General features: G+C 49.0%; 2 protein-coding genes across 10 annotated transcripts in view; both read left to right on the top strand.

Moving 5' to 3' along the window:
* The window catches only part of ATAT1 (alpha tubulin acetyltransferase 1), a 15,859-nt gene extending 8,641 nt beyond the window's left edge, over window positions 1-7,218 (top strand). For 3 of the 8 annotated variants that reach the window (XM_059399741.1, XM_059399743.1, XM_059399746.1), the window contains 6 exons: window positions 1,114-1,159; window positions 1,279-1,347; window positions 2,902-2,973; window positions 3,134-3,377; window positions 6,324-6,403; window positions 6,868-7,218. In XM_059399741.1, the coding sequence (XP_059255724.1) occupies window positions 1,114-1,159; window positions 1,279-1,347; window positions 2,902-2,973; window positions 3,134-3,377; window positions 6,324-6,403; window positions 6,868-7,094 (738 nt within the window). In that variant the 3' untranslated portion in view covers window positions 7,095-7,218. Of the gene's footprint in view, window positions 1-1,113; window positions 1,160-1,278; window positions 1,348-2,901; window positions 2,974-3,133; window positions 3,378-4,149; window positions 5,293-6,323; window positions 6,404-6,491; window positions 6,532-6,867 lie in introns of those variants that run through there. The other 5 variants (XM_059399742.1, XM_059399745.1, XM_059399744.1 and 2 more) reach the window with 5 other exon arrangements.
* Window positions 7,219-7,293: 75 nt separating this feature from the next.
* C5H6orf136 (chromosome 5 C6orf136 homolog) lies at window positions 7,294-11,143 on the top strand. 2 transcript variants are annotated; one of them, XM_059399738.1, is made up of 7 exons: window positions 7,294-7,679; window positions 7,815-7,987; window positions 8,979-9,377; window positions 9,646-9,734; window positions 9,920-10,120; window positions 10,694-10,763; window positions 10,841-11,143. In XM_059399738.1, exons 1-7 carry the CDS (start codon window positions 7,412-7,414, stop codon window positions 10,952-10,954), a joined length of 1,314 nt encoding a protein of 437 aa, XP_059255721.1. In that variant the 5' UTR covers window positions 7,294-7,411; the 3' UTR covers window positions 10,955-11,143. The 2 variants fall into 2 exon arrangements, with proteins under 2 accessions (XP_059255721.1, XP_059255722.1); XM_059399739.1 differs by lacking the exon at window positions 7,815-7,987 and having other exon boundaries at window positions 7,523-7,679.
* Window positions 11,144-11,226: the final 83 nt, after the last annotated feature.

Below are 11,226 nucleotides of genomic sequence, written 5' to 3' on the forward strand. Positions count from 1 at the left end.
CTTTCTTTCTTTCTTTCTTTCTTTCTTTCTTTCTTTCTTTCTTTCTTTCTTTTTTAAGAGAGAGTGCACAAGCATGGTGGGGGCGCAGAGGGAGAGAATCTTAGGCAGACTCCTAGCTGAGCACAGAGCCTGATTCAGGAGTAGTCTCACGACCCTGAGTTCATGACCTGAGCTGAAACCAAGAGTTAGATGCGCAGCCAACTGAGCCACTGAGACAATCCCCCTCCATCTTTCCTTCTTAGAGTTTCATAGTTTTAGCTCTTGACACTTAGATCTTTGGGGTGCCTGGCTGGCTCAGTCGGAAGAGCCTGTGACTCTTGATCCTCTAAGTTGTGAGTTTGAGCCCCACACTGAATGCAGAGATTACTTAAATAAACAAAACAAATTTTAAACCCAAAACATTTAGGGTCTTTGACCCGGTTGAAATTGTTTTTTTCTAATGTGAGTTAGAGGCCCACATTCATTATCTTACATGTGAATATTCAGTTGTCCAAGCACCATTTGTGTTTGTTGTTGTTGTTTTTTTAAAGATTTTATTTATGTATTTGACAGACAGAGATCACAAGTAGGCAGAGAGGCAAGCAGAGAGAGAGAGAGGAGAAAGCAGGCTTCTCGATGAGCAGAGAGCCTGATGCGGGGCTCAATCCCAGGACCCTGATCATGACCTGAGCTGAAGGCAGAGCCTCCCAGGTGCCCCCAAGCACCATTTGTTAAAGAAAGCTGTTTTTTCCCCATCGAATCATATTGCCACATCCCTTGAAAATTGACTGTAGACACATGGGTTTTTTTCTGGACTGTATTCATGTTATTGGTCTGTATGTCTCTCTTTTGGCTTCTTCAATACCATTTCGATAACCATACCTTGTAGTAAGTTTTGAGATCAGGAAGTATGAATCCCCCAAGATTGTTTTGGCTATTTGAGGTCCTTTGTAATTCTGTATCAACTTTTGGGATCAGTTTATCAGGGTCTGAGTTTTTATCTGAGTCTGTTAACAAGGACAGGAAGGCTGGCTTTTGTTCCTCCCACTGTAGTTTTTCTGGGACAAGGTTCTGTCCCCATGTAGTTGTGAATGGCTGAATGAACAACGATATTTTACATGTTTCATCTTATAGGTCAACAACTTTGTGATCTTCGAAGGTTTCTTTGCCCATCAACATCGTAAGTTATGTCACCTTGTATATGTTGGCCTAGTAGTTGGGGTGAGGGGAAGGAAAGAGGTGGATTCTTGATCTCACTGGCCCCCTTACTGAGGGGCACCACCGCTTCCTTCCTCACAGGGCCCCCTGCTCCCTCCCTGAGGGGATCTCGACACTCTCGCGCTGCTGCGATTGATTCTACACCCGCTGGTAAAGCTGCAGTGAATGGGTAGAACTGTAGGCCATGGTGGCTAGCTCCTCTGGAAGCCAGAGGGAGCACAGTGCGATTATGGACAATTTGGGAAAATTCTAAAGCAGCCCAAGTCCCAGCAGTTGTTACCCATCTGCTTTTGCCCTCATGAGCTTAGTACTTCATAGGCTTGTCAAAACTTTTAACTGAGTGAGCTCATCGGGAGCCTGTTTGATGACTGATATTTATGGAGTCTCTTGCCACTTCAGGTCCATCAAAGTAGGCCAGGGTCACATTCCTTTGCAGACCCCTCAGGTTTCTGTCAGTTGAGGGATAGACAAGTGTGGCCCACCCCTTCCTTTTGCAGTAACAGAACAGTGACATGAATGGTCCAACGTTTAAATAGTAGTTTTAGAAAATAACGCTCAGAATTTATGATATTTCCAACAAAATAATGAAATTGATCTGGAGAAGCCAAATCTAGGAGGTATTGAAATGCTCCCCAGGCTCCCCATTCCATCCTCATACACACACACTCCCTGCCAATCTGAGCCCCACTCCTCCTTCCTCACTGCCTCCCAAGGGTAGAGATGCACAGCTTGCACAGACATGTTCCCTTGCTGAGCTGGCCTTGTGGCTAGCTCTTACCTCCTCCATGGCCAGGAAAGGGAATAACCACCACTCAAAGAACAATCTGTTCCCATTTAATAGCTTTGACCAGTGTGAGGGAGGCAGTTCATATCCATGACTCACTTTGCTTGCCAAGGCTTCCCCCATCTAGCTCCTGCTGACTACAAGCTAGAGAGGGAGTGAGAGCCAACAAGGACAGTGAGGACCCAAGTCCACAGGGGGAGGGACCATGGATATAGCCTAAGTGGATTTGCTGAGCAGTCTCTCATTTGCCACACACAGTAGAGAACCTCTTAAGAGGGAAAGGGAGGGAGCAAATAGAAAAGTGAGGGGACGGGAAGCAGAGCTTTGCATAATATGTTAGCCTCCCATTTACTGTGCTAACTCCAAATGTCTTTGTTTTCTCCTCAAACTTTGTTTTTCCTAATAAAGCTTAAATCTTGCCCTGGAAGGAGAGATTCTGCCCTACCCCAGCCTCCCCTGATCTCTCCAAAGCAATTCCTAATTAACAAAGGACTTTGTCCATCTCATCTAGAGGGACCTAGGGTCCTCGTTGGCCCGGCTGGGACCATTCCACTGCCCCAGAATCCCAGGGGGGCGTGACAGCACCCACTGACAGTAAGAGCTTGCCTCCCTTAGCCAATTTTCTCCTGCATCTCCCAAGTCCCAGAGTCTCCCCCTGGAACTTTTTCCCCAATTCTGCATTTGGCCTACTCCTTCTGGCTCCCCTCAAAAGTGCTCCAGTATTTCCCCTGAATTCCCTCTTGGTGTGAAGGCATTGCAACAGGGCTTCTGCAATGGAGCTGAACTGAATTCTCTCCTTCCCCAGGAGGAAATGTGGTGTCAGGGAGCAGAGTTTTGGGGTCAAGAGGGTAGTGGCTAGGAGGAGGGGTGCAGAGTATGTCTTCTAATGCTTACCTTGTCTGTGTATTCTCCACTGCCAGCTCCAGCAAGAAAGCTGCCACCCAAGAGAGCAGAGGGAGACATTAAGCCATATTCCTCTAGTGACCGAGAATGTAAGACTGGGGTAGGGTGGCTGGGCTTGGGGGCCTTAACCCAGAAGGATTAGTTCTCTCTAAAGTCTCTGATTTCTCTTTTTTTCTACCCAAATCTTTACTGTCATCACTCTCTTCTCCTTTTTCTTCTCCATCTTGCTCTGTATTTCCCTTTTGCCAGTTCTGAAGGTAGCTGTGGAGCCTCCTTGGCCCCTAAACAGGGCCCCTCGTCGTGCCACGCCTCCAGCCCCCCCCCCCCCCCGCTCCAGCAGCCTGGGAAACTCACCAGAACGGGGTCCTCTCCGCCCCTTTGTGCCAGAGCAGGAGTTGCTGCGTTCCCTGCGCCTCTGCCCCCCACACCCTACTGCCCGCCTTCTGCTTGCTACCGACCCTGGCGGCAGCCCAGCCCAACGTCGGCGTACCAGGTAATAGGAGTTGGAGGGTTAGGGAGCCTCAGAACTGTCAAAGAGGGTGTTAGCAATGGCAAAGGGGAGTTTGAATCTGCAGAGATGTGAAGCAACAGGACAGGTGGATTGGAGAGTCCTGAAACCTTTTGAGAAGAATGTATTGGACCAGATTTATGGGAGCAGTCTGGAAGTAAGTTACATGAAGGAGTAGAATAGTACTTTATATGGACTCTAGGAACTCTAGTTTTTGTTTTGTTTTAAGGTTTTATTTATTTATTTGACAGAGAGAGATCACAAGTAGGCAGAGAGGCAGGGGGAGGGGGAGGCAGGGTCCCTGCTGAGCAGAGAGCCAGACGTGGGGCTCAATCCCAAGACCCTGAGATCATGACCTGAACAGGGCAGAGGCTTTAACCCACTGAGCCACCCAGGCTTAGTTTAAAAGTTAGGGACTCTAGTTTTTGGTTTGTTTTTTTGGGGGGGGCAGGGGGGACTCTAGTTTTTAAAGTGAGAGATGGGAGGAAGGATAGTAAGAACATATCCATTGGGGGGGGGGACTGAGTCTCTCAGATTGGGGAAATCTTGGTTTCATGCTTACTGGGAAGATGCAATGTTTCTGACAGTTTGGGGAGCCTCATGTTACTGCTTTGTATAGCAGGAACCCATCCCAGCAAATGGAGAGGTTATCTCCTTGATTTCTCTCCCTAGCTTTCTCTTCATTTCTGATTTCTCTGTTTTTCTCTCTCCCCCATTTTCCCTTTCCCTTTCTCCTGTCCATAACACCCTTCCACAGTTCCCTTCCCCGCTCTGATGAGAGTCGATACTGACAGATAGTTACCCCCTTCCCTCCCTGGGAGACCTGGGGTGGGCAGAGCCCCCCTCTCCCTGAGAACCCCACATCCACTCTTCCATTGTAGTCCCTAGGTTCCAGTGGAAACTGACAAGAGTTTGTAGGATTCCCTCTTCCTCTTTCTTGGGCAAAGATGTTGTTAGGATCCCAGATGGGCTAATACTTTGTAGCTTTTATGTAGAAAGCTCGCTTTCTTTCCTAAGTGGGCTCTGAACACTCCAACAGATAGCCTGATTCACCACCAGATCCCGTGGTTGGGTGGCTCATACTCATTACCCAGAGAAGCACATTCTTGCTTGCTGTTAGACTGTGGAACACCTTGGAAGGTCTAAGGGCTTCCTCTGCCAGGGAAACATTTTAAGGAGTCTTGTCCATGGAATAAATCCCATAGTCCTTCTACAGCATTACTGGTGACTCTAATACTGTTTTGTGCTGCCTACCACACTTAACCTTCTCAGCCTGCTGAAGCCAACTGATGAGCTCTGCTTCAGAGCAGTTCAGTGATAAAGGACAGGGTTAAGACGACCAGGTCCCCAAAGGGATCCACTCAACATTGCCAAACTCTTAATCTCCCCACATTTTGTATATGTGTCCGGGAGCCCCCAAACTGATGTCTGCTTTGAGGCTCTAAAGACTTCCCACACTTCTAAAGATACTACCACTTTCCCTAGATCCAGATTCTTCTTGGCAGTAGATCCCATTTAGTATCCTAGAGTCACTCTTAGCCATGTTTCAGAACAAGCCCTGAGTCTCAAGTATCTGTTAGCTTCTGGGATCCCCTCTTGCATACACCCTGCTCCAGTAGCTAGATGACGATATATTCCAGTCTTGTGAGATTTTCTTGAGGTGGTATGGGAACTCTTCCCCTGACCTGCCTTCTTTTCCTCCATAGCAAGAACCTTCCCTGCTCCATACCCAGCGTATGGAACGTCTTCACCCTCCCTACTCTCTGAATGTGTGGTAGATCAGATACTCCTACCGTGTTCCCCCATCCCAGTACTTGGGAGCAGGATCTCCCTCTCTCCCAACTCCTTTTCCTTCTCCTTTTCAGTGTTGTCTGAATAAAGTGTGCATTCTTTTGTGTTTTTTAAATGGACATTTTCAATGAAAAAAAAAAAACAAAAAAACCCAAAACACACCCAAACTTCCGGTCTCAGTCTCATTTGTGTGTCACCTGATTTTTTTCCTGGGATCCCTGGCCCTCTGATTCTCCTTACCTTTGTGATCTGCTGGATCTTATGCAGATTCTGTCTCCTGTAATGTAGTCGCTGGATCCCTCTGTATAGGCTGCTAGATGTACTCCCCCATTGCCTCCAGAAACCTCCAGCTCTCCGCAGTGATGTTTACCCTTTAGCCTAGACCACCCATTGCTGAAATGTCAGTATTTTTTTTAAAAGATTATTTATTTGTCAGAAAGAGAGAGAGAAGCACACAAGCAGGCAGAGAGGCAGGCAGAGGTGGAGAGAGGCAGGCTCCCTGCTGAGCAAGAAGCCCGATTCAGGACTCGATCCCAGGACCCTGGGATCATGACCTGAGCCGAAGGCAGCGGCTTAACCCATTGAGCCACCCAGGCGTCCCAGCTGAAATGTCAATATTAACCAACATCTCTGGGATCCACTCACTGCCTCCTGACTATTCCCTGGATTCCGCTTCCCATTCTGATTTCCTGCCCCGACCACCACCTACCTTTGGACCTCTCTCAAGACAATTCCTTTTCCCCCTGAATTCAGCTTTGTCAATCCCTATTTCCCTCTGGTCTGACATATCCTGTAATTTAAAGTAACTATGTTTTCTAAACCAAACACCAAGACACCTGGTCCAACAAACTTTTTTGCCTGAGTCTGGTTTTCTGGCATAATTTCGGTAACATTTACCCTTACTTTTAACACATTAAAACTAGTATCAACAAACCAGGACTACTCCAGAGAAATCTTGGGGTATGAAATGGGCTCCCTCCCCTTTTCTGAGGCACAGCTTAGTTTAAAACCCCATAGCAATGGTAATTACCCTTCTCTTTCTCCTGTATTATTCCTTTCATTCCTCTCCTCTAATTCCTTCATACCCACTCATCTTTCTTCCTATAGCCTCTTCCCCATCATCTCCCATTTCTTCTACAGGGGGGCTCCCCCAGGGCTGGTAGCCCAAAGCTGCTGCTACAGCCGCCATGGGGGGCTGAATTCCTCATCTCCCAATACAGGTAAGTATTCATCCCTCCTTACCCTCAAATCAGGCCATACTGACTATCTACTCCAGTCTTGCCATGCACATGCCTGGTGTTTTCATAGGCCAAGAATCAAAGCAGGGGGAACAGGACACAGAGAATAGGTGAGGTCTGAACCCCTCCCCTACCAGTCTCCCACCACATCTGACTCCTTTTCCTAACATCACTCTCAGCTCCTTTCTCCTCTGAACACCAGCTCCTCTCACAGATTATTCTACCTAACATCCTAATATTCTGAAACGCTCTTTCCCCATAGGTTCAACTGGTCCTTACCTTTGGTACTCTCCGGGGGGTTTCAAATTTGGACATAGCCCTAATGGTTTCAGCCTCATACTCCCATATGTCCTATTCTACATCAGGGCTAGACCTTGAAGAGTCTGATCTTAATTGCCACTTTAGTATTCCTACAACCCATTCTCCATCTCCCTCTCACCTACCAGGTCTGCCAGCGAGGAGCAGGTCTTGTCACAGGCAGGGTCTGGGGAAGAACACATGCACACAGTTCCTCCACAGGCCCAGGCCCTACCAGCCCAGACCTGGACAATGGGTGGGAACATATTCAACGCCAGATTCATTCGAAACTTGCAGGACCTTCGCAGCACCAGGCCTTGGTGACCGCAACCCCCTCTTACACCTTCAAAGTCCGTATTGTCACTATAGGAGGTAGCCAAAGCCCGCCCTCATAATGGATGTATTCATTCGTTCATTCATTCACTCAGCAGGCTTTATCAATGCCAAGTCATTTGTATTTTATTTTTAACCAGAGTAATAAAAGTATTTTTATCACGAGAGCTGCTGGAAGTTGTCATTATTTTCAATCCCACCCTTCGCTCTTCGCGTACCTGGTTCAGGCCCATTATCCCCCAGCTTTTTGCTTAAGCGCTACAGGTAAAACAGCCCGGTTCGCCGGGACCTAATTTACTGCGCAAGCGCGCTTAGATGGCCTCGTGAGCCGACAAGCGCAAGCGCACTCACTGCAGACGAATGCCTCATCGCCTCCTTGGAAGCCGCTGCAGTGCGCAAGCGCGCAACATCTCTGTTTCCCTCTCTCCGGCTCCTTCACACACACACACACACACACCCCCTTTCCCCTTCAAGAAGCCGGCTCCGGGGCGCGCTCACCCCTGTGAGGCGGCCAGAGGCCGGACACCGGAGGCGCTGTCTCCGCTCCCGTTAGATCATGTATCAGCCCAGCCGGGGGGCGGCCCGGCGTCTCGGCCCCTGCCTCCGCACTTACCAGGCTCGCCCCCAGGTGAGAGCAGAGGGGAAACAGGAGGGGAGGAGAGGGGGCGGGGAGAGACCCTCCTCAGAGTCGGCGTGTGGGGCGGAGCGCGCGCCCCGTCCGCGCAGGCGCAATGCCGTCCTACCGCTCTTCTCACCTGTGCAGGGCGGCGCGTGGAAGGGCGAGGGGTCGCGGGGACTGGGAGGAGCGTACAGACGGGCGTCGCGTGCACGCGATGTTGGTTCTCCCGGGTCTCGGGTGTGCAGGCGCCGTTGAAGCAGGGACGGCGAGGCGCGGCTGCATTTCGCCGGCGTTTCCGCGGTTACCTGTGCATGGAGGTGATTTGAAGGACAAGGGGCGGGGAGGTTCGCAGCCTGGCCGCGGAGCCGCCCCGGAATTCCCAGATCCGAACAGACAGACCTGCGGGTCGCCCCGTGCAGCCCGCGTATCCTACACCGGGATAGCGGTTAGGGCGGAAAGGCCGGCCTGGGTGGATCCGGCTCTAGCCCCTGCGCCCAGCAGGGCAAAATGGCCACACCCCCAGCGGAGACGGCGCCTTGGGGCTGGTGTTACCCCCGCCCGGCACCGCCCGCCAGCCTTCCCGGAAGTGAGACAGCCCCGCTGAGGTTCCTTGAGAACGAAGGACTCGGGCGAGGCCTTCCTTACTTTGGGTGACCTCCCGCCCATCGCACTTTCAACGTCGGTAAACCAGGCGACTTGAAGCCCAGCCTTTAACGGTCTCCTCGGCTTGTTTGTGTCATTAGCGGAGTCTGAAAAGATAGTAACTCACATTTACATACTACTTTATAGATGACGAAGTTATATTTACATTTATTATGTCCGACAGTCCTTATAACAGTTCAGTGTGCTTCATCGTCCTTGTGTATAAGAGGACATTTATAAGAAATAGGCATAGGGAATGAGAGTGCCCAAGGTCATCAGTGCTCAGAGAAATGTCCCCTGCTTACAGCTGGATGTTTTTTTCTATCACCCACTTCATGGTGGAGTTGTGTTACCGGCCACGTCATTTCATCCACATTTACACTAAAATCTGTTGCTTTGTTCATTTTTCAAAATATTAGGATTTTTTCTGTAAAAGAGGTGTAACTGCCCCCAGTGTTGTGATCTTAAACTAATGTTTTGGGGAAGTACTTTACCAGTGTCAACAGGAAACTTCCTGTTTTCAGTAGAGATAAAGTTTAATTCATCCCATTTTCCTCCTGTCAGGAGGAGCAGGTGGGATTGGAAGCATATTAATGAACAGATTTTAGATGAGGGGGCATCAGTCAGCTAGATTCTTATCTTTTTCCTTTTATTATTCATCCTTAGGACCAGCTTTCTCCACGGACTCTACCATTCCCACCCTTGTGGCCCCCCTCCACAACAGCCACTTTTCCATCTTCTCTTCTCTGGTCTCCCCCACCCCCACACCCTCCGATTTGGCTGCTTCCCCGGGCTCTCCCACTACATCTTCCTCAGATCCAGACCCGCAGCTCACCATGGGTGGTTCTCCCTCCAGGAAAGGGAGAGGAGGGACCAGGACCTGAGATGCATAGTGGCTGCCTGGATGGGCTTAGGAGCCTATTTGAGGGACCTCCCTGCCCCTGTCCTGGGGCTTTGATACCTTTCCAAGCCCCAGGAACCTCTCGCCCTTCCCCTGCCACTCCATCAGGAGATCCAAGTATGGAGGAGCACCTGGCTGTCATGTATGAGAGACTGAGACAAGAGGTAAGTCAGCCTGAAAGTGGCCTCCATGTGCAGTGAGAAGGGATGTAGATAGTACCTGGAAATAGAGGGCTAGTCGACTGGATTTCTTGGAATTATGAGACAGGCATATAAACATTTCCCAAGAAAAAGATATTTTTCAGTTTGGATTTAAGGGAAGTTAAATATGGGATGAGATGACTTTTTACTCAGAGGGGAGTAAAAAGAGAAAGCTGAGAAGTAGGATCATCTTTTCTTTCCTACTGGGCTGATGCCTTCTTCTTCCACCCAGCTTCCCAATCTCTTCCTTCACTCCCACGACTATACTCTCTACTCATCGGATGTGGAATTCATCAATGAGATCCTGAACATCCGTACCAAGTGAGAATCCAGGCACGGGTAGGGCCTTGGGGAGGAAAAGCACCATGTGCTTTCTACTTGATCTTTTTCATTTGCCAGAGAAGGTCCTGCCACCTCTCACAACTGTTTCCTGTTCCCCAGACAGAGGCCAGTTTGGTTTTCTGATTATGCCATCATGAGCGATCTTTCCCATCCCTTCTTCCCAGGGGCCGGACATGGTACATTCTGTCACTGACCCTCTGCCGCTTCCTAGCCTGGAACTATTTTGCACAGCTTCGGTTGGAGGTTCTACAGCTGACCCGCCACCCAGAGAATTGGACCCTGCAAGCTCGATGGCGGCTTGTGGGGCTGCCCATCCACATGCTCTTTCTGCGTTTCTACAAGCGAGATAAGGAAGAGCTTTATCGGTAAGAGAAGTGAGAAAAGATCCAATCGGTTTCTTAATCCTGCCTTTAGGACTCTGATCTAGTCTTCCAGACCATCCTTGATATACTGTGACTTGACTGCATCCTCCTTGAGAGCATGAATTTTGTTTTCTCTACCAGGAATCAGGGACTTTGAGTGTGTTAAGAAACCTCTAGACTCTGTTTTTTGGTGTACATTATGTGGTACATCATAGTCATTCGAGTATTTATTGAACAAATGAAAATTCCTAGTAAGTCGAGCTTCATAGTCTTAGGTATTTAGTAAATTTCTGGCATAGAACAGAATCCCAAGAAATTGTTAGGTTTGGCCCAAACCAGTGATTCTCAAACTTTGCTGCAAAAATCATTTAAGGATCTTTAAAGTTTAAATACTGGTGCCAGACATTCAGATTTAAGTGGGACAGGGTACAACCTGGGCATCAGTTGTTTTTGAGTTCTCCTCATCTGCATCTACTGTGTAGCAAAATTTAGGAACTACTGGTTTAAACAAATGCTTGAATTAAACTTTGGGACTAGTCATCTCCCTTAGTAAGCCTCTCTCTTTCCCTTCACCAGGACCTATGATGCTTATTCCACCTTCTACCTGAATTCCAGTGGCCTCATTTGTCGCCATCGCCTAGACAAAGTAAGTCCTTAGGCTGGATGGGGATGGGTGAAGGTGTAGAACATCCCACCAACTGGCCTTAACCTCTGTCCCTGCAGCTGATGCCTTCACACTCAGCCCCAACGCCTGTGAAAAAGCTGCTAGTGGGAGCCCTGGTGACTCTGGGACTGTCAGAGCCAGAACCCAACTTACACCTGTGTTCGAAGACCTGATCCAGGAACTGGGATAAAGGCAGCACTGAAGACTGCTATATATGCAAAAGAGGAAGGGGTGGAGGGGGCCTAGAATCTCAGGAGCCAGCTTCCTCCCCTCTTTACTCTCCTTTTTTGCCATCTCATGCTGTGTAAAGCTGCTGTGTAATTTAACTTGTAAATAATAAAGTCTAAGTGAATATATGAGAATTTCCATGTCACTTTATCTGCATCTCAAAAGTTCCCATAAGCTTGGGACACCTGGCTGGCTCAGTCGGTAGAGCATAGGACTC

The sequence above is a fragment of the Mustela nigripes genome, chromosome 5 (genome assembly GCF_022355385.1).
Source record: "Mustela nigripes isolate SB6536 chromosome 5, MUSNIG.SB6536, whole genome shotgun sequence".
NCBI classification, from domain to species: domain Eukaryota; kingdom Metazoa; phylum Chordata; class Mammalia; order Carnivora; family Mustelidae; genus Mustela; species Mustela nigripes.